Source organism: Oncorhynchus clarkii, chromosome 2, assembly GCF_045791955.1.
Source record: "Oncorhynchus clarkii lewisi isolate Uvic-CL-2024 chromosome 2, UVic_Ocla_1.0, whole genome shotgun sequence".
In the NCBI taxonomy this organism is placed as follows: Eukaryota; Metazoa; Chordata; class Actinopteri; order Salmoniformes; family Salmonidae; genus Oncorhynchus; species Oncorhynchus clarkii.
In genome coordinates this window covers 10,450,719-10,473,977 of record NC_092148.1, presented here as the reverse complement: position 1 = coordinate 10,473,977, position 23,259 = coordinate 10,450,719, and the positions used below count along the sequence as shown (strand labels likewise).

The following is a 23,259-nucleotide window of genomic DNA, read 5'->3' as shown; positions in this document are numbered from 1 at the left end:
CAATGATAATTTTTCATGTCTTTATTGAACACACTGTGTAAACATTCACAGTGCAGGTTGGAAAAAGTATGTGAACCCTTGGACTTAATAACAGGTTGACCCTGCTTTGGCAGCAATAACGTCAACCAAACATTTTCTGTAGTTGTGGATCAGACCTGCACAATGGTCAGGAGGAATTTTGGACCATTCCTCTTCACAAAACTGTTTCAGTTCCACAATATTCTTGGGATGTCTGGTGTGAACTGTTCTCTTGAGGTCATGCCACAGCATCTCAATCGGGATTAAGTCAGGACGGACTGGGCCACTCCAGAATGTGTATTTTCTTCTGTTGAAGCTATTCTGTTGTTGATTTACTTCTATCTTTTGTGTTGTTGTCCTGTTGCATCACCCAACTTCTGTTGAGCTTCAATTGGTGGACAGATAGCATTACATTCTCCTGCAAAATGTCTTGATAAACTTGGGGATACATTTTTCCATGATAGCAAGCAGTCCAGGCCCTGAGGCAGCAAAGCAGCTCCAAACCATGATGCTCCCTCCACCATACTTTACAGTTGGGATGAGGTTTTGATGTTGGTGTGCTGTGCCTTTATTTCTCCACACAGTGTTGTGTGTTCGTTCCAAACAACTCATCTTAAAGTTTCACCCGTCCACAGAATATTTTGCCAGAAGCGCTGTGGAACATCCAGGTGTACTTTTGCGAACTTCAAACGTGCAGCAATGTTTTTTTTTGGACAGCAGTGGCTTCTTCCGTGGTGTCCTCCCATGAACACCATTCTTGTTTAGTGTTTTATATTGTGTTTTTTATTGTAGACTCGACAACAGAGATGTTAGCATCTTCCAGAGATTTCTGTATGTTTTTAGCTGACACTCTAGGATTCTTCTTAACCTCATTGAGCATTCTACGCTGTGCTCTAGCAGTCATCGTTGCAGGACGGTCACTCATAGGGAGAGTAGCAACAGTGCTGAAATTTCTACATTTATAAACAATTTGTCTCACAGTGGACTGATTATAGAGCTACTTTTGTAACCCTTTCCAGCTTCATGCAAGGCAACAATTCTTAATCTTAGTTCGTCTGAGATCTCTTTTGTTCGAGGCATGGTTCACATCAGGCAATGCTTCTTGTGAATAGCAAACTCAAATTTTGTTAGTGTTTTTTATAGGGCAGGGCAGCTCTAACCAAAATCTCCAATCTCGTCTCATTGATTGGACTCCAGGTTAGCTGAGTCCTGACTCCAATTAGCTTTTGGAGAAGTCATTCACCTAGGAGTTCACATACTTTTTCCAACCTACACTGTGAATGTTTAAATTATGTATTCAATACAGACAAGAAAAATACAATCATTTGTGTTATTAGTTTAAGCACACTGTTTGTCTATTGTTGTGACTTAGAGGAAGATCAGATCAAATTTTATGACTAATTTATACAGAAATCCAGGTATTTTTATATATTTTTTTATTTCACCTTTATTTAACCAGGTAGGCTAGTTGAGAACAAGTTCTCATTTACAACTGCGACCTGGCCAAGATAAAGCATAGCAGTGCGACAAAAACAACAACACAGAGTTACACATAAACAAACGTACAGTCAATAATACAATAGAAAAATCTATGTACAGTGTGTGCAAATGGAGAAGATTAGGGAGGTATGGCAGTAAATAGCCATAGAGGCAAAATCATTACAATTTAGCATTAACACTGGAGAGATAGATGTGCAGATGGTGATATGCAAGTAGAGATACTGGGGTGGAAAAGAGCAAAACGATAAAAAAATATGGGGTATTTTCAGATTGGCTGTGTACAGGTACAGTGAGCTGCTTTGACAGCTAATTATTAAAGTTAGAGAGGGAGATATTAGTCTCCAGCTTCAGTCATTTTTGCAGTTTGTTCCAGTCACTGGCAGCAGAGAACTGGAAGGAAAGGCGGCCAAAGGAAGTGTTGGCTTTGGGGATGACCAGTGAAATATACCTGCTGGAGCGCGGGCTATGGTGGGTGTTGCTATGTTGACGAGTGAGCTGAGAAAAGACGGGGCTTTACCCACAAAGACTTAGATGACCTGGAGCCAGTGGGTTTGGCGATGAATATGTAGCGTGGGCCAGCCAACGAGAGCATACAGGTCGCAGTGGTGGGTAGTATATGGGGCTTTGGTGACAAAACAGATGGCACTGTGACAGACTACAAAGTGTTGGAGGCTATTTTGCAAATGACATCGCCGAAGTCAAGGATGGGTAGGTTTGTCAGTTTTACAAGGGTATGTTTGGCAGCATGAGTGAAGGAGGCTTTGTTGCGAAATAGGACGCCGATTCTATATTTACTTTTGGATTGGAGATGCTTAATGTGAGTCTGGAAGGAGAGTTTACAGACACCTAGGTAGACACCTAGGTATTTGTAGTTGTCCATATATTCTAAGTCAGAACCGTCCAGAGTAGTGATGTTAGTCGGGGGGCGGGTGCGGGCAGCAATCGGTTGAAGAACATGCAGTTAGTTTTACTAGCATTTAAAAGCAGTTGGAGGCCACGGAAGGAGTGTTGTATGGCATTGAAGCTCGTTTGGAGGTTTGTTAATACATTATCCAAAAAAGGGCCAGATGTATACAGAATGGTGTCGTCTGCGTAGAGGTGATCAGAGAATCACCAGCAGCAAGAGAGACATCATTAATATATACAGAGAAAAGAGTCGGCCCGAGAATTGAGCCCAGTGGCACCCCCATAGAGACTGCCAGAGGTCCGGACAACAGGCCTTCCGATTTGACAAACTGAACTCTATCAGAGAAGTAGTTGGTGAACCAGGCGAGGCAGTCATTTGAGAAACCAAGGCTGGTTTCTGCCGATAAGAATGCAGTGATTGACAGAGTTGAAAGCCTTGGCCAGGTTGATAAAGACAGCTGCACAGTATTGTCTTTTATCGATGGTGGTTATGATATCGTTAATGACCATGAGCGTGGCTACGGTGCACCCATGACCAGCTCGGAAACCAGATTGCATAGTGGAGAAGGTACGGTGGGATTCGAAATGGTCGGTGATCTGTTTGTTAACTTGGCTTTTGAACATTTTAGAAAGGCAGGGCAGGATCGATGTAGGTCTATAACAGTTTGGGTCTAAAGTGTCTCCCCCTTTAAAGAGGGGGATGACCGCCGCAGCTTTCCAATCTTTGGGGCTCTCAGACGATACGAGAGAGGTTGAACAGGCTAGTAATAGTGGCTGCAACAATTTTGGAGGATAATTTTAGAAAGAGAGGTTCCAGATTGTCTAGCCCAGCTGATTTGTAGGGATCCAGATTTTGCAGCTCTTTCAGAACATCAGATATCTGGATTTGGGTGAAGGAGAAGCAGGGGGGCGCTTTTGTTAGTTGCTGCAGGGGGTGCGGAGCTGTTGGCCGGGGTAGGGGTAGCCAGGTGGAAAGCATGGCCAGCCATAGACAAATGCTTATTGAAATGATCAATTATCGTAGATTTATCGGTGGTGACAGTGTTTCCTATTCTCACTGCAGTGGGAAGCTGGGAGAAGGTGCTCTTATTCTCCATGGACTTTACAGTGTCCCAAAACATTTTGGAATTAGTGCTACAGGAAGCAAATTTCTGTTGGAAAGAGCTAGCCTTAGCTTGCCTAACTGACTGTGTACATTGGTTCCTGACTTCCCTGAAAAGTTGCATAGTGCTGGGGTTATTCGATGCTAATGCAGAACGCCACAGGATGTTTTTTGTGCTGGTCAAGGGCAGTCAAGTCTGGGGTGAACCAAGGGCTATATCTGTTCTAAGTTCTACATTTCTTTGAATGGGACATGCCTATTTAAGGTGGTGAGGAAAGCACTTTTAATGAGCAACCAGGCATCCTCTACTGACGGAATGAGGTCAATATCCTTCCAGGATACCCGGGCCAGGTCGATTAGAAAGGCCTACTCGCTGAAGTATTTGATTTAGCGTTTGACAGTGATGAGGGGTGGTCGCTTGACCGTGGACCCATTACTGACGCAGGCAACCAGGATCCCTGTGATCCTGGTTGAAGACAGCAGAGTTGTATTTAGAGGGCAAGTTGGTCAGGATGATATCTAAGATTTAGGGTTTAGGGTTGTACCTGGTCGGTTCCTTGATAATTTGTGTGAGATTGAGGGCATCTAGCTGAGCTTTTAGGACAGCCGGTGTGTCAAGCATATCCCAGTTTAGGTCACCTAACATTATGAACTCTGAAGATAGATGGGGTCAATCAATACACATATGGTTTCCAGGGCCAGCTGGGGGCTGAGGGGGGTCTATAACAAGCGGCAACGGTGAGAGACTTGTTTCTGGAAAGGTTGATCTGGTGTAAAGGTTCAGAGCTTGCGGTAGGAATCCAGAGATGTGGTAGAGAAAAAGCAGTCCGGTATACTCTGGGTTGATATCGCGCTGTGCAGACTGGCAGGTATTGACTGAGCTGAGGCTGGCTGGTGTCAGTGTTAACGGTGATGACCGCTAGCAGTGACTAACTGACTACTAGCTAGTAGCTAGCTAACTGGCTAGCTTCTGATGGGGGTTCTGGTTCTAAAGTATAAAAATAGCAGATCCGTACCACATTGGGTGAGGCGGGTTGCAGGAGAGTATATGCAGTCCGTAGATGGAAAGTGAGATTAAAATATATACAAAATATATATGAAAAAAAATGAGGAAAATTATATTTACACGGGATAGGACGGGACAAGATAAAACACACGTCCGACTGCGACGCCATCTTGGAACGAAGGATTCCAAGAGGGTTCCAAAGGGTTCACATACTTTTTCTTGCCACTGTATGTTTTTCCCCCAACACTACTTTCCATCAATTTGTATTGCAGACCCTCATGCCAAATTGAGTCAGAGGCTATTTTTAATTAGAAGACTTTGCCTTTGTTTGGTGTATTTGTTTGTCAATTAGGGTGTACAGGGTGAACACGTGGTCTGTCGTATGGTAATATTTCTCTATCTCTCTCTCTCTCTCTCTCTGCAGGTAATTAAAGGAACAGGATCTCCATATCTCTCCTTCGTTCCCAATCCTTCTTTTACACTTCCTTTTAAAATCCCTCTGTTTCCTCTCAGGGTTATCTCCTGTTACACACGTTTCTTCTCTTGCCAACTCAATTGCCTCTTGACAAATCAAACATGACTGTGTTGACAACTTATTCTCCTTTGCATTAAGATAATAGAGGCTATAATCCAAATCCAAACAACCTCTGACACAATCATACAAAACAAATAAATGATTGCTCTACCAGTTCGGTGAGGTATGAGGTCCTGTAGTTTAGCTCTAAGGCCTGCAGGCAGCACTAGGAGCAGGTTAGATTAGCTCGGGTTACATAGCTCCTACAGCGGCTTGCTAGTTTTGCATGGCACTACAGAGGTCCCTCCCTAACAGCCCAACAGACTATCCTCGGCTCACACATATTTGACAAGGAACACAGGACAATGCTGTCAAGACAGGGCAGGGACTGTATCTCCACAAACAACAGGGAGACTTGATGGTCAGGGAGTCAGGGCAGCCTATTTGAATGTGAACTACTAAACAATTGAATCATAGTGAAAGTAACACACTGCTATAGACACACACACACACACACACACACACACACACACACACAGACCATGAGATTCAGGGTGTGTGAGTCAGTGACTGTATAGCAGCATAGTCTTAATAGTGTGACAACTGCAGTGATTATAGTGTTTATTGTGGTGACATTTCCGTAGACCTAGCACTGAAGGATTGTCCAACCTGGTATAACAGTAACCTGTAGGGCATATATCTTTGACTGACCTGTAGGGCTACCGTGTTCACTGACCTGTAGGGCTACCTTGCTGACTGACTTGTAGGGCTACCTTGCTGACTGACCTGTAGGGCTACCTTGTTGACTGACTTGCAGGGCTACCTTGTTGACTGACTTGTAGGGCTACCAAGATGACTGACCTGTAGGGCTACCTTGTTGACTGACCTGTAGGGCTACCTTGTTGACTGACCTGTAGGGCTACCTTGTTGACTGACTTGTAGGGCTACCTTGTTGACTGACCTGTAGGGCTACCTTGTTGACTGACTTGTAAGGCTACCTTGTTGGCTGACCTGTAATGCTGCCTTGTTGACTGACTTGTGGGCTACCTTGCTGACTGACTTGTAGGGCTACCTTGTTGACTGACCTGTAGGGCTACCTTGTTGACTGACTTGTAGGGCTACCTTGCTGACTGACAGGTTCCCTAGACCCCTCTGTGAAATGGTGACATTTGCAAACATAAATACAGTCAATGACACAGCAGTAAACAATTGATTTCAGTTTATGTAAAAACAGACAGAGGCCTGTAGTAAAATTTGACAGAGAATTTTAGCAACTCCACTAAATTATAGAAAATAAGGTCACTATTTTTTCTTTATTAAGTGTGAAATGGGTGCTCATTAGATAATGGCGACAGGATATATATGGGGGTATGTAAAGAACCACCAGTCAGGAGGATACAGACAGCTCAGGGGTATGTAAAGAACCACCAGTCAGGAGTATAGACAGCTCAGGGGTATGTAAAGAACCACCAGTCAGGAGTATAGACAGCTCAGGGGTATGTAAAGAACCACCAGTCAGGAGTATAGACAGCTCAGAGGTATGTAAAGAACCACCAGTCAGGAGGATACAGACAGCTCAGAGGTATGTAAAGAACCACCAGTCAGGAGGATATAGACAGCTCAGAGGTATGTAAAGAACCACCAGTCAGGAGGATATAGACAGCTCAGGGGTATGTAAAGAACCACCAGTCAGGAGGATACAGACAGCTCAGAGGTATGTAAAGAACCACCAGTCAGGAGTCTAGACAGCTCAGAGGTATGTAAAGAACCACCAGTCAGGAGGATATAGACAGCTCAGAGGTATGTAAAGAACCACTAGTCATGAGGATACAGACAGCTCAGAGGTATGTAAAGAACACCCAGTCAGGAGTATAGACAGCTCAGGGGTATGTAAAGAACCACCAGTCAGGAGGATATAGACAGCTCAGGGGTATGTAAAGAACCACCAGTCAGGAGGATATAGACAGCTCAGAGGTATGTAAAGAACCACCAGTCAGGAGGATATAGACAGCTCAGAGGTATGTAAAGAAACACCAGTCAGGAGTATAGACAGCTCAGAGGTATGTAAAGAACCACCAGTCAGGAGGATACAGACAGCTCAGAGGCATGTAAAGAACCACCAGTCAGGAGGATATAGACAGCTCAGAGGTATGTAAAGAACCACCAGTCAGGAGGATATAGACAGCTCAGAGGTATGTAAAGAACCACCAGTCAGGGATATAGACAGCTCAGAGGTATGTAAAGAACCACCAGTCAGGAGGATATAGACAGCTCAGAGGTATGTAAAGAACCACCAGTCATGAGGATACAGACAGCTCAGAGGTATGTAAAGAACCACCAGTCAGGAGGATATAGACAGCTCAGAGGTATGTAAAGAACCACCAGTCAGGAGGATATAGACAGCTCAAAGGTATGTAAAGAACCACCAGTCAGGAGGATATAGACAGCTCAGGGGTATGTAAAGAACCACCAGTCAGGAGGATATAGACAGCTCAGGGGTATGTAAAGAACCACCAGTCAGGAGGATATAGACAGCTCAGACGTATGTAAAGAACCACCAGTCAGGAGGATATAGACAGCTCAGGGGTATGTAAAGAACCACCAGTGAGGAGGATATAGACAGCTCAGGGGTATGTAAAGAACCACCAGTCAGGAGGATATAGACAGCTCAGGGGTATGTAAAGAACCACCAGTCAGGAGGATACAGACAGCTCAGAGGTATGTAAAGAACCACCAGTCAGGAGGATATAGACAGCTCAGGGGTATGTAAAGAACCACCAGTCAGGAGGATACAGACAGCTCAGAGGTATGTAAAGAACCACCAGTCAGGAGGATATAGACAACTCAGAGGTATGTAAAGAACCACCAGTCAGGAGGATACAGACAGCTCAGAGGTATGTAAAGAACCACCAGTAAGGAGGATATAGACAGCTCAGAGGTATGTAAAGAACCACCAGTCATGAGGATACAGACAGCTCAGAGGTATGTAAAGAACCACCAGTCAGGAGGATATAGACAGCTCAGAGGTATGTAAAGAACCACCAGTCATGAGGATACAGACAGCTCAGAGGTATGTAAAGAACCACCAGTCATGAGGTTACAGACAGCTCAGAGGTATGTAAAGAACCACCAGTCAGGAGGATATAGACAGCTCAGAGGTATGTAAAGAACCACCAGTCAGGAGGATACAGACAGCTCAGAGGTATGTAAAGAACCACCAGTCAGGAGGATACAGACAGCTCAGAGGTATGTAAAGAACCACCAGTCAGGAGGATACAGACAGCTCAGGGGTATGTAAAGAACCACCAGTCAGAAGGATACAGACAGCTCAGGGGTATTTAAAGAACCACCAGTCATGAGGATACAGACAGCTCAGGGGTATGTAAAGAACCACCAGTCAGGAGGATACAGACAGCTCAGAGGTATGTAAAGAACCACCAGTCAGGAGGATACAGACAGCTCAGAGGTATGTAAAGAACCACCAGTCAGGAGTATAGACAGCTCAGATGTATGTAAAGAACCACCAGTCAGGAGGATATAGACAGCTCAGAGGTATGTAAAGAACCACCAGTCAGGAGTATAGACAGCTCAGAGGTATGTAAAGAACCACCAGTCAGGAGGATATAGACAGCTCAGAGGTATGTAAAGAACCACCAGTCAGGAGTATAGACAGCTCAGAGGTATGTAAAGAACCACCAGTCAGGAGGATACAGACAGCTCAAGATGTATGTAAAGAACCACTATACAGACAGCTCAAGAGGTATGTAAAGAACCACTATACAGACAGCTCAAGAGGTATGTAAAGAACCACTATACAGACAGCTCAAGAGGTATGCTTCGATACGCATAAACATAGACTTTTTATTTATTTTTATTTTTTACGTAAGATGAAGCATAATGATTATGCCTCTACATTGCATGAAAAGGCTGTTTAAAGTGTTTGATAAATTATTAATTATACAACTGACTTTTTAAAAAGTATGAAGTGAGTGCTCATTAGATAATGGCTAAGGGTTGTATAGACGGTGCCTTCAGAAAGTACTCATGCACCTTGACCTCTTCCACGTTTTTTGTGTTACAGGTTGAATTCAAAATGGATTATGTCAATATTTTCTTTCACCCATCTAGACACAATACATCATAATGGCAAAGTCTTGCCATAGATTTTCAATCAGATTTAAGTCAAAACTGTAACTTGTCCACTCAGGAATGTTACAGTTTTGACTTAAATCCTTCCCTGTCTTCTTGGTAAGTAACTCCAGTGTAGATTTGGCCTTGTGTTTTAGGTTATTTTCTTGCTGAAGGTGAATTCATCTCCCAGTGTCTGGTAGAAAGCAGACTGAACCAGGTTTTCCTCTGGGATTTTGCATTAGTTTTGCTCCCTTCTGTTCAGCATACCCACAATATGATGCAGTCACCAATATGCTTGAAAATATGGAGAGTGGTACTAAATATTGAGTTGTATTGGATTTGCCCCAAACGTAACACTTTGTATTCAGAACTAAAAGTGAATTGCTTTGCCACATTTTTTTGCAGTATTTTTTTATTGCCTTGTTGCAAACAGGAAGCATGTTTTGGAATATTTTTATCCTGAACATTCTTCCTTCTTTTCACTCTGTCAATTAGGTTAGTATTGTTGACTAACTACAATGTTGTTGATCCATCCTCTGTTTTCTTCTATCACAGCCATTAAACTCTGTAACTGTTTTAAAGTCACCATTGGCCTTATGGTAAAATCCCTTAGAGGTTTCCTTCCTCTCCGGCAACTGAGTTAGGAAGGACACTTGTATCTTTGTAGTGACTGGGTGTATTGATATACCATCCAAAGTGCAATTAATAACTTCACCATACTCAAACGGATAGTCAATGCTCAAACGGATATTTAATTAATTTGTAAACATTTCAAACATAATTCCACTTTGACAATATGTGGTATTGTGTGTAGGCCATTGACAAAACAATCTCTATTTAATCCATTTTGAATTCAGGCTGTAATGCAACAAGATGTGAAAAAAGTCAAGGGGTGTGAATACTTTCTGAAGGCACTGTATCCATTTGGAATAACCCTTACTGGCTTGGTTAACCAGTCTTAACTTCACATTTTATGGTTTAGACAATGTAACCTGTTTGATTCATGTAGACCTAGTAGCTGTAAAGGTCTCTGTTCTGTTGCTCTGACACACTGACATGAAGACAGACTGGTGTGTTGAACAAAGACACTGATCACAGGGTTTCTATCACTTTCACACTGTGGCTTGGAGCTGGGCTTGGGTCGCTTGGATTTCACACACCCTGCAAACAAGAACCACACCTAGTGATTCAAACCTAACAAACTTTATTGGCATAGTCATGTTGACAGTGAGGTCAAAGCAATTAGCAATGAATAGATAGTGGTGCAAATATATAGTGCTTTAATGACGGTCATTAACGTGTGAGTGATGATCCAAATGGTGAAGTAAAAGTAGTGGTTCTTCAACTCATAACTACACATTGATTTATATCACTATATGAAACAAACCATGGTTCTCGCCTTAGATCCATTCCCATTTAGATGCAGCTGTTTATCACACTGTCATACACACACTCACATACGAGCGTGCACAGGCACACACACAAACACAAGCATGCAAGTACAGACTCACACAGGCACACACACAGATAAAGAGATATTCACATGCAAAGTGTTTGGCCATTTGAACACCTTTCGTTTGTGCCAATTACAGGCCTACAAGTGCTGATCACTGACGGGACCTTCCCTTTAACCTAGGAAGTCTCTGAGATACAGGTCATTCTACTGCTCCTGTCCTGGAGAGCTAAAGGTTTTCTACCATTCTAACACTGTTTCAATGCATGTACCAATGACCAATGATTAGTAGAATCAGGAGTGTTGGTGCTTGGCAGGAAATAAATCCGACACACTGTAGCTGCCAAGGACCAGTGGTGGAGGACGCTGGTCTATAAGTAGCATTACAGTTGGGAGTTGAGAGACACTTGCTTTAGCACCTGGGCGCTGCACACTTCTGATACAATACCACCATCTGTCTATGAGTAGATCTATTACAACGCATGATTTTACAGAATTACGTTGAATAGCCAAAAAGCGGGAGAATTTTTAAAAAGTAGGACTTGTCATAACTACTAAGATAACACCGATAATTCACGAGGGAGGTAAGCTCCCATTTGATCCTAGAGGCTGAGGGAGGTGTTCTCCCATTTGAGTCTAGAGGCTAAGGGAGGTGTTCTCCCATTTGAGGCTAGAGGCTGAGGGAGGTGTTCTCCCATTTGAGGCTAGAGGCTGAGGGAGGTGTTCTCCCATTTGATCCTAGAGGCTGAGGGAGGTGTTCTCTCATTTGATCCTAGAGGCTGAGGGAAGTGTTCTCCCATTTGATCCTAGAGGCTGAGGGAAGTGTTCTCTCATTTGATCCTAGAGGCTGAGGGAGGTGTTCTCCTATTTGATCCTAGAGGCTGAGGGAGGTGTTCTCCTATTTGATCCTAGAGGCTGAGGGAGGTGTTCTCCTATTTGATCCTAGAGGCTGAGGGAAGTGTTCTCCTATTTGATCCTAGAGGCTGAGGGAAGTGTTCTCTCATTTGATCCTAGAGGCTGAGGGAGGTGTTCTCCTATTTGATCCTAGAGGCTGAGGGAGGTGTTCTCCTATTTGATCCTAGAGGCTGAGGGAGGTGTTCTCCTATTTGATCCTAGAGGCTGAGGGAAGTGTTCTCTCATTTGATCCTAGAGGCTGAGGGAAGTGTTCTCCTATTTGATCCTAGAGGCTGAGGGAAGTGTTCTCTCATTTGATCCTAGAGGCTGAGGGAAGTGTTCTCTCATTTGATCCTAGAGGCTGAGGGAAGTGTTCTCCTATTTGATCCAGCAGTAATAGGGTTCATAGAATCACCCTATCCTGACCAGAACATTCTGTTCAGGAGTTGAGTTAAATGAGCTGTATATGAGTTACGGTGCTCACCCAGAAAATGCATTGTAGACTGTATACCAAGTAGTAGAACAAGGGTGCACACTTCTAAAAAAACATTGAACTTAGTTATTCAATTCAACAAATAAAAAAATAAAAAAAATAATTTTCAAAGACATTTGTTTACCTTTTACCCATATTCTACTATTCACACTACCTGATCAGAACATTGAAAGAGCTCCATTTAGTCCAATATGTACAGATCTAGGATCAGTTTACCTTCCCCTAATTCTAACCTTAAGAGGAGACAACACACTGATCAGTGTCCAGGGGCTTCATGGGAGGGTGAAACCAGTCTATATTTGTTGTGCCAGCTGTGGGCTCTAGTCTATTGTGAGAAACATGGTATGAGCATGAGGTGAATGGATTCACCAGCCCATAAAGCATTAGGTCATAATCAGGCTTCTACCTTTAATCTCAACATACCTGTCCTCTAATCTAACACTGACACTAACACAGGGAGACACACAGAGTCCTCAGGACATGTGCTGGATGAGAGGGGGAGTAAAGAGGGAAGAAAATATGTAAACCAAGCCTACACCTGAAGCGGGTTCTCACCAAAGAATGAGTAGAAAAGGGTAACAGACATTCTCACTGAAAGCGTGATGGGTGGACGGATGGATACTGCGAGATTCTGGCAAATAAGATTTTGGATGTTTTTCTACTCACCCAGAGTCTGATGAACTTGTGCATACCATTTGTATGTCTCTGTGTGCAGTATGAAGCAAGTTAAAGGTAGTTTCATGTGCCAATTCTAACTAGTGCAGAGACTGCACGTGGAAACACATCTGACCCTGGGTAAGTAGAAAAACAACATAATTGCCAGAGCTCTGCAGTATCCCTTTAATGGGTGTACCAGTTGTAATGTCTGAGAATTGGTGCTCAACACATCATCTCGAGGAATTCTCCATCACAAAAATGAAACACACAACACCAACTAGTAAGCAAGTCAAATTTCATTTAAAAAACAGGGTAAATGTTGAGAAGACATCTTAAAAGCACCATACAAGTTACAGTAAGTGTGTCATTTTCTCTCTTTTATCATAGAAAAGCAGTGTGTGTCTGTGACTCGATACTGGCCACACCGGTCAACAGGTAATTTTTCACCCCTCATTCAGGCTTGTCAGACTTGCCCTTGTTGCCCTTGCCCTTGTTTCTGGCTCTGTAGTAGCCCCTGGCCAGAGTAGCCAAGAACATGGAGAACTCTCTGAAGTTGATCTCCCCATCATGGTTCTTATCCAGGTTGGTCATCGCCTCCTGGAGCACTGCTGGTTCCACCTTTCCCTGAGACACACACACACACACACACACACACACACACACACACACACAAAGGTATGTAGGCTTTCTAGGTATCTTGTAGACATCATTATGCAGTGGTACGTGTATGTTAATAAAACATTACTATGTTGTGGTATGGATATGTAAAACATGTGGATAGGCTGTGTGGTTGTGTGATAATAGAATAATATACCATTTAGCAGACACTTTAATCCAAAGTGACTTACAGTTATGCATGCATCGATTTCTCATATGGGTGGACCCAGGAATCAAACCCACTACCCTGGTGTTACTGGCACCATGCTCTACCAACTGAGCCATACAGGACAACACTGAGTGTGTGTGTGTGTGTGTGTGTGTGTGTGTGTGTGTGTGTGTGTGTGTGTGTGTGTGTGTGTGTGTGTGTGTGTGTGTCTGTGTCTGTGTGTGTCTGTGTCTGTGTGTGTGTGTGTGTGTGTGTGTGTGTGTGTGTGTGTGTGTGTGTGTGTGTGTGTGTCTGTGTCTGTGTGTGTGTGTGTGTGTGTGTGTGTGTGTGTGTGTGTGTGTGTGTCTTACGTGGAACTCTGGGCTGGCCAGCTCTTTCTTCATCAGCTCTGCGAGCTCTGTACCACTAAGCTGGCGATTCTTATCATCCTTTGTAGCATACTCCTCAAACACCTCCACCATGGATACAATGGCCTTCTCCAGACAAGACATACTGTACCTGGGGGAGAGAGAGGAGGAGGCAGGTGGACGGAGAGAGAGTTGGGAAGAGGGGATGAGAGAAAGAGGGAGGCAGGGGTGTGGGGTAGGAGGAGAAAAAAATAGAAAAGGGGGGAAGAGAGGAAGAGAGGGGGGAGGAAAGCAGGTAGAGGGGAAGTTATGAGTGAGGATATCACAGGGAGGAAGAGTATTGGATTATAGAGAGTAAAGCGAGGGAAGGAGGAGAAGAGAGAAGAGAAGATAGGATGAGAGTGACATGAGTATTCATCCTGTCTATGTCTGGTTATTACAATGGAACATATGATTCACAACAAGACAGAGGAAGATGAGAAGGCTCAGCTACACTAAAGATGAAAACATGTTTAATGTTATAAGACCCAGGAAATGGAATGTGTTCAGGTCTAGACCGTGTTGTTCTACAGTGTGTTTACAGCACCCTTCATCCATCACACACACACACACACACACACACACACACACACACACACACACACACACACACACACACACACACACACACACACACACACACACACACACACACACAAACAAATACACACATCGCTATGCTCCGAATTTAGTCCATTCATTCATGTCCCGCCCATCTATCCAATTCTCATCTCTCTCATTCCCTGCTTCTAACTTCTCTACCTTTTTCATTCCCTCATTCCTAACTGTATATAATAGAACAGTTCTATCTTTATGTTCCTAACTCTCTCCTTCCCTCCTCTATCTGAGAGTTGCAGCAGCCCCCCTCCCCCCTCCTCCCTCCCTCTCTACTCACCTCAGAGCAGAAGATAAGATCTATGATATGTGTAGCTGACCGGCTGGGTCCTGATGTGAGACTGATGTGAGACAGAGAGAAGAAAAGTTTCCTCTTAAAGTGAAAAACACCCCCTCAAGCAGAGCAGACACATGATCAGCCCACAAGCAGCCATTGATGCCCTGAAATGAGGTCAGCTCCACCCAGACCTGCTCCATCAGACTTGATCTCAAATTGTCATGTGCCAATGCTATCATTTGCATTAATTCATGCTTTAAAGGTCAATAATATGTTCAATCTTGTTTTGAGGGTGTGAAGAGAGAAGCTTATTCCTTGTGTAATAGGCCAGGCCCCAGCTGTGGTAACCTTCTATGTTATAACACTCCAACATGTTGTCGCCCTCCATGTTGCCTTCCACAAACCTGGGGTTGGTTTGTTCTCTACAAACTGTGTGGAAAGTGGAGCTGTGGAGATTCCAGACTGCTCTAAAAATGGGTAATATGAGTCACAGCTCTGAGGAATGCCCTTATTTGCGTGTGTGTTTGTTAGAGCCCCTGTTTATATCACCACAGAGAGCACGCCTCTTATTTATCCAGCCCAACTGTTGTATAACCTAACCACTATTTTCCATCACTCTGCTACAAAACCCTGGGCTGCATTTTCATTCCAAAAAGGTATCCCCTCCTCTCTGTCCTGTTTCACTCCCCTTGGCAGATCTGAGAAGGCAGGCTAGGTGTAAGCAGTGGCCCCACCTAGAGTCTGCCATATTGCTTTCATTCACAGCATACCTATCAGATCTTTGAAGTGGAGTGAGCTAGGGCAGAAGGGAGGAAACAACTTTTTGGAATGAAATGCAGCCCTGCCTCTTATCAGCACAATACAATCTGAGACATGTGTGTTACAATAGTGCTGTTAGAGAACTGAAGACAGCCTGTTTGGCACTAGCAGAACTACTATTACTATACCTGCTCTAGTAGTATTACGAGAATGCCTGCTCTAGTGGTACTACTATTAGTATGCATGCTCTAGTAGTTCTACTATTAGTAAGCCTGCTCTAGTAGTACCACTATTAGTATGCCTGCTCTAGTAGTACTACTATTAGTATGCCTGCTCTAGCAGTACTACTATTAGTATGCCTGCTCTAGTAGTACTACTATTAGTATGCCTGCTCTAGTAGTACTACTATTAGTATGCCTGCTCGAGTAATACTACAATTAGTATATCTGATCTAGTGGTACTACTATTAGTATGCCTGCTCTAGCGGCAATACTATTAGTATGCCTGCTCTAGTAGTACTACTATTAGTATGCTTGCTCTAGAGGTACTACTATTAGTATATCTGATCTAGTGGTACTACTATTAGTATGCCTGCTCTAGTAGTACTACTATTAGTATGCCTGCTCTAGTAGTACTACTATTAGTATGCCTGCTCTAGTAGTACTACTATTAGTATGCATGCTCCAGTACTACTATTAGTATGCCTGCTCTAGTAGTACTACTATTAGTATGCATGCTCCAGTACTACCATTAGTATGCCTGCTCTTTTAGTTCTACGATTAGTATGCCTGCTCTAGTAGTACTACTATTAGTATGCCTGCTCGAGTAATACTACAATTAGTATATCTGCTCTAGTGGTACTACTATTAGTATGCCTGCTCTAGCGGCAATACTATTAGTATGCCTGCTCTAGTAGTACTACTATTAGTATGCCTGCTCTAGTAGTACTGCTATTAGTATGCCTGCTCTAGTAGTACTACTATTAGAATGCCTGCTCTAGAGGTACTGCTATTAGTATGCCTGCTCTAGTGGTACTGCTATTAGTATGCATGCTCCAGTACTACTACTACTAGTACTACTACTTGTGCAGCTTAACTAGGTCTTTCCTTGCAGAGCATCTCTTTATTATGGCTAGACCTCTAACCATCTTTCCAAACATTGAATCTATATGTTTTGACCATGACAGTTTACAATCTAAGGTATCGCCAAGTAAGTTAGTCTCCTCAACTTGCTCTGCAGCCACACCATTCATTACCAGAGGTCTAGCACTTCAGGAATGATTTGTACCAAATACTATGCTCTTAGTTTTAGAGATGCTCAGGAACAGTTTATTACTGGCCACCCATTCCAAAACAGACTGCAACTCTTTGTTAAGGGTTTCAATGACTTTATTAGCTGTGGTTGCTACTCGTAGTATGCCTCCTCTAGTCGTATTACTATTAGTATTTGGTATTTTATTAGGAACCCCATTATCTGTTGCAAAAGCAGCAGCTACTCTTCCTGGGTTCCACACAAAACATGAAACATAATACAGAATGACATAATACAGAACATCAATAGACAAGAACAGCTCAAGGACAGAACTACATACATTAAAAAAAAGGCACACATAGCCTACATATCAATGCATACACACAAACTATCTAAGTCAAATAGGGGAGAGGCGTTGCTTTATCTGTTTTTTGAAAACAGGTTTGCTGTTTATTTGAGCAATATGAGAAGGGCTCTATATAATACTGTACATTTCCTTGAATTTGTTCTGGATTCGGGAACTGTGAAAAGACCCCTGGTGGCATGTCTGGTGGGATAAGTGTGTGTGTCAGAGCTGTGTGTAAGTTGACTATGCAAACAATTTGTGATTTTCAACACATGAATGTTTCTTATAAAAAGAAGAAGTGATGCAGTGTCACTGGAATTTCATAATTACTATTAATTGTACAATAGTTAAATCACTCAGTCAATTTTATAAGAATTTGTAAGATTCCTATTTGCATAAAATAGACAGAGACCAGTCTTATCAAAACGAAATAATAGTATTTATTCCCGGAGCGCGCTGCCATGAAACCACGAACAACAGTTTATATACAAAATATGACGTCATAGGTTATAAATTGTCCTTTCTCCCAACAGTTCAAAAGTTTATTCCCACCCCTTCTCTCTCTCACTCCAGACAAACAGTTAAATTGACATTAAAACTTCTGAAGTCTTCATCCATCACCATTCAGCAGACAGTTCCAGCTAATGGAAAACCTAAGAAAACACACACTGCCTTATCTACACATCCCAGAGCTAAGTTGAGTCGATTCAACCATAGGTTAACGACCCTTTTTGCTTACTTAAAAACCCACAATTCCAGTCTTCTCCAACCTGGCTGGAATGGTATTTATTTAATTTAGTTACCCCCTGTTTCATGCTCTACAATCCCTTCCTTATGAATTAATATTATTAATCAGATATAATAAAACAGAGTAGAGTTTAATTAGTTATAGTTATATGTAAAATGTAGATATTGTTTAGTCATTATTCATAAAATTCCCAACATGCAGTCAGTCTCTCCTCGACTCTTAGCCAAGAGAAACTGGCATGCATAATATTTATATAAGCCCTCTGATTACGATTAAGAGCAAAACATTCTGGGCCAGCTGCAGCTTAACTAGGTGTTTCCTTACAGAGCATCCCTTTATTATGGCTAGACCTCTAGCACTTAAGTAATGATTTGTACCAAATACAATGCTCTTAGTTTAAGAGATGTTCAGGAACAGTTTATTACTGGCCACCCATTCCAAAACAGACTGCAACTCTTTGTTAAGGGTTTACTTTATTAGCTGTGATTACTGATGCCTATATGGTTGAATCATCAGCATACATGGACATACATGCTGTGTTTAATGTCAGTGGCAGGTCATTGGTAAAAATAGAAAACAGTAAAGGTGCTAGAGAGCTGCCCTGCGGTGCACCACACTTTACATGTTTGACATTAGAGACCCTTTGAGTACTATTAGATAGATCAGAATCCACATTATAGCAGAGGTTGAAAAGACACAGCGTTTACGTTTTTTCAACAACAGGTTACGGTCAATAATATCAAAGGCTGCACTGAAATCTAACAATGCAGCTCCCACAATCTTCTTATTATCAATTTCTTTCAACCATCACTCATATGTGTCATTGCAGTATGTTGAGTGCCCTTCTCTATAAGCATGCTGAACGTCTGTTGTTAATTTGTTTACAGATAAATAGCATTGTATTTGGTCAAACAACATTTTTTCCAACAGTTTGCTAAGAGCTGGCAGCAAGCTGATAGGTCTGCTGTTAGAACCAGTGAAGGCAGCTTTACCACTCTTGGGTAGTGGAATTACTTTGGCTTCCCTCCAGGCCTGAGGACAAACACTTTCCTCTAGGCTCAGATGAAATATATGACAGCTAGAAGTGGCTATAGAGTCAGCCACCATCCTCAGTAGCTTTCCATCTAAGTTTTTAATGCCAGGAGGTTTGTCATCAATGATCGATAACAATAATTTTCCCACCTCTCCCACACTAACTTGCAATGCTTTTCTTTCATTATTAGCTTTTTTATGCATGAATACAATTGCTCACTGTTCGTTGCTGGCATTTCCTGCTTAAGTTTGCCCACTTTGCCAATGAAATAATAATTAAAATAATTGGCAACATGAAATGGTTTTGTAATGAATAAGCCATCTGATTCGAAGAAAGATCGAGTTGAATTTGTCCTTCTGCCCATCATTTCATTTACAGTACTCCAATTTTTTCCATTGTTCTTTATATCATTGATCTTGGATTCATGAAAACCCTAAAATACACAGAAACATTTTAATACCAAAAACCCAAATACACATGTATTTGGACCCAGGTCTCCTCTCTACAAACTGTGGTCTACAAGTTTTTACTTCAATTTAGAAATGAAGTTGTTTAATTTAATTGCATTGCTGGCTGCACAATTGACCCTAGTGGGATGAATAAAGTACAGTACTTAATGTACAGTTACAAAAGAAGAATATGTTTGCGTGTAACAACGCAGAGGGCTCTAATTAATCTTCCATGGAGAGAGGGCTCACCCTTTCTTTTGTTGCTTTGTTATGGTTGACCAATCTCCTGGCGGCTTCATCAAATGACAGTTTGGTGAGGAACTTGTTGACATTTTGTTGAACGTGAGGTAACAGACTTGGTTTATTTAGCAAAAATATATGACAGAAAGGACTCTCCAAACAGAGAGTCAATGTTGATAAGTTTTGTAAACAACAAACATTCATCCATCTATGTACAGACTACTGATGTAAGCAACTGGCATGGGTTGTTCACAGTTTGACTGACACCTGTATGTAGAGCGTCTGCAGGCCTCGTACCTCCCTCGTGGTGGGTCATTTTGAACTAGGTGGGGAGCGGCAGACATTCCTCTGGGCTGGTCTGGAAGAAGAGAACGGACAGCTTCCTCAAGCTGCACCACTCACAGCTAATCAGCTCCGCAGCCTCACCATCTCCAGTGTCCCCCTCAGGACTTGGGTAATAAAGCACTGGAACGTCACATACTGTTAGGTTGGCTAAATTCCAGTAACCTTTGTAAAATTCCAAGGTTCTCCTGAAAACACAGTTGGAAGATTCCAGAAAACAGGAGGGAATAAGCAGGAGTACTTACAATGACCAGCTAGGTCAGCATCCTGCGAAGAGTCCCTATTCTCACACTACTACAGTCTAGGATGATGCGGTCTAACTTGTAGTGAAAGATCCTGTGTTTTTTCCTGAGTGTTGAGTCATCGGGTATTTGGTCTCCAAACTGTACTTGACTTGCCAACGCCACCTCATTCCTCCTCAACTGGTCATTTAGATTCAGCTGCCTAATTCCTTTTCCAGCTAGATGTCGGGAACAGTATGTTTCTCAAAGGTAAACGTTATGATCCTGAACACACAAAAAGTAAGAGGGGACTTGGTCACAACGGCCGGCAAAGACAACTTAAGAACCCTATCTTGGTGAATACAAAACCACCCAGTAATGTAATCTTCTGCCAAGCAAAACAACCCACAAGGTTAACTTGAGAGAGCCGATCAAGTTGAGTTCTCAAAGACATTGTGACAGACTCAATAAAGCCAGAGTCCATGTTCTTTATAAGTCACTATCCTAAGGTGGTGTGTATAACAGCTCAGGATAAGACCCAGATGCAGACCATTCGAAATAACTAGTTTATTTACAAAACAGGGTGCAGGAAAACGACAGGTCCAGGGCAGGCAGAGGTCAGTAATCCAGAGCAGAGTCCGAGAGGTACAGAATGGCAGACAGGCTCAGGGTCAGGCTCAGGGTCAGGGCAGGCAGAGGTCAGTAATCCAGAGCAGAGTCCGAGAGGTACAGAATGGCAGACAGGCTCAGGGTCAGGCTCAGGGTCAGGGCAGGCAGAGGTCAGTAATTCAGAGCAGAGTCCGAGAGGTACAGAATGGCAGACAGGCTCAGGGTCAGGCTCAGGGTCAGGGCAGGCAGAGGTCAGTAATCCAGAGCAGAGTCCAAGAGGTACAGAACGGCAGACAGGCTCAGAATGTTCAATACTGGGAAAACTGGAAAACAGGGACTAGAGCGAAAACAGGAGTACAGGAAAACCGCTGGTAGGCTTGACTAGATAAGACGAACTGGCAACAGACAAACAGAAAACACAGGCATAAATACACAGGGGATAAACGGGGAAGATGGGCGACACCTGGAGGGGGGTGGAGACAAGCACAAAGACAGGTGAAACAGATCAGGGTGTGACAGTGTGGGTTTTTCCTTAACATTTTATTTTCTAAGGCAAATCTAGCGGGCATCCTTTGTGGGTATCTTTTAGGACCCTGTTTTAGTTGCTTTGCCAAATTTCAGTGTCTTTCATGGGTGTCTTTCAGTACCCGTTTGAAACCCATTCTCTTTTGGTTTGGGTGTTTAAGTGCCTCCTTTCCCAATGTTGTGTTACAGCGTTAAAATTGATTAAATTTAGATGTTGTGTCACTGGCCTAAACACAATACCCAATAATGACAAAGTGGAATTATTATTTATAGAAATGTTGACAAATTAATTAAAAATGAAAAGCTGAAATGTCTTGAGTCAGTAAGTATTTAACTCCTTTGTTAAGGCAAGCCTAAATAAGTTCAGCAACTGGGCGCAAATGGAGGCCAGGAAAAGCAGTCCAGGAGGCAACAGCAGCCCTCAGACATGCTGACATTGTGGGTCATGTTCAGCAAGGGAGAAGAGGCCTTGGGCTAACTAGCCGTGCTGCTTGGAGTAAGGCCACTGCACCAGAGCGGCGGAAGATGGTAGTGCAGGAAGTACGCCATCAGGAGGAGGCTGCAAGGTGGGCCAAGGCAGTCTCTCTTTCCAAACAGGGACAGTGGACTCGATGGGACAGTGTGGAGAAGAGGAAGATAAGCTGGAAGGATCTGTGGGCCATGGAAGCGAGGCGGTTGAGCTTCTCCATCAGAGCAACATATGACGTCCTTCCAACACCAGTTAATCTTCACCAATGGTATGGTGAAGATCCGGACTGTGCCCTCTGTTCCATGCCAGCCAACCTCAGGCACATTCTCACAGGGTGTAAAACAAGCCTCACTCAAGGACGCTACACTTGGCGTCACAACCAAGTCCTTAAAAACCTTGCGTCCGCCCTGGAGGACAAGCGAGCTGCCACCAACTCCCTACCACCCCCAGCAGCATCACACCCCTTACGGACAAACTTTGTCCGCGAAGGGGCTAAACCACCGAAGCGCGGCTCGACACCATTAGAGCGAGACCAGCTGCGCTTGGCCCGCGACTGGAAAATGCTAGCTGACATTGGCCGGCAACTTGTGTTTCCTCCGGAGATCGCGACCACCACCCTAAGACCTGACATGGTGCTCTGGTCCCGTTCACTCAAGAAGGTCTTCATCATTGAGCTCACAGTACCCTGGGAGGACTCAGTAGATGAGGCTTATGAGCGAAAGCATCTGCGCTATGCCGATCTAGCTGCCGAAGCACGGCATCATGGCTGGAACACAGAAGTCCGACCAGTGGAGGTGGGCTGCAGAGGTTTTGTGGCAACATCTACAACCAGACTGCTTAGAGACCTTGGAATTAAGGGCCAGAGCCAGCGTTCGGCTATCAAAGCTGTATCGGAGGCGGCAGAAGGCAGCAGTCAGTGGCTCTGGATGAAGAGGAAAGACCCCAGCTGGGCCCCGAAGTGAGAGGGCCAGGAGGTATGCGGTCAACAATGCTTGACTCAGGGAGGAGGATGCCCCTGCCATGCATAGTCCCATGGGATGTTGGCTATCATCAACAAGGCAACTCCTATGACTAATTGGGAATGGGACGCAAGCGTAGGATTGATCACCCTGTCGCTGGCCGCCTTTGGGGAGGGTGTATAGTGTGAAAGGCCGAAACACCCTAGGAACCAAAGGTACACTACTGATGATGCGCTCCCCAAATTTCACCAGGCTCACTGTTCATTAACTCTTGGAAGTGCTTGCACAAAGGATAGTAACATCTCATCCTGTGTTCTTGGAATCAGGAGTAAAAATGTGCTTAACAAATCATAATAAGTTGCATGGAATCTGTGTGCAATAGTGTTTAACATGATTTTTGAATGACTTCCTCATCTCTGTACCCAACACATACAATGACCTATAAGGATGGGGGAATAATGGCACATTGTCTGATTGTCATATTTTGCTGATGATTGTTAAATTGTAAAAAAAAAATGCTAACAATTGCA

The 23,259-nt window shown here is 43.4% G+C and overlaps 2 protein-coding genes across 2 annotated transcripts in view; one reads left to right on the top strand and one right to left on the bottom strand.

The window, feature by feature from the left end:
* The window catches only part of LOC139421213 (uncharacterized), a 1,124,809-nt gene extending 1,101,752 nt beyond the window's left edge, over nt 1-23,057 (top strand). Inside the window, exon 7 of the transcript XR_011635601.1 lies at nt 22,936-23,057. The gene's annotated coding sequence lies outside the window, so the exon portion shown is untranslated. The remainder of the gene's footprint in view (nt 1-22,935) is intronic.
* On the bottom strand, nt 12,953-14,849 carry LOC139379285 (protein S100-A5-like). Its single transcript, XM_071122090.1, has 3 exons — nt 14,782-14,849; nt 13,851-13,998; nt 12,953-13,298 (listed from the first exon to the last, which is right to left on the bottom strand). Exons 2-3 carry the CDS (start codon nt 13,989-13,991, stop codon nt 13,125-13,127), a joined length of 315 nt encoding a protein of 104 aa, XP_070978191.1. The 5' UTR covers nt 13,992-13,998; nt 14,782-14,849; the 3' UTR covers nt 12,953-13,124.
* Nucleotides 23,058-23,259: the final 202 nt, after the last annotated feature.

Bases quoted from the DNA above. Each gene is read 5' to 3' on its own strand.
- LOC139379285 (XM_071122090.1), bottom strand. From the start codon at position 13,991: ATGTCTTGTCTGGAGAAGGCCATTGTATCCATGGTGGAGGTGTTTGAG. The intron at 13,299-13,850 runs GTAAGACACACA...TGTGTGTCTCAG, and splicing joins TGGCCAGCCCAGAGTTCCAC to GGAAAGGTGGAACCAGCAGT.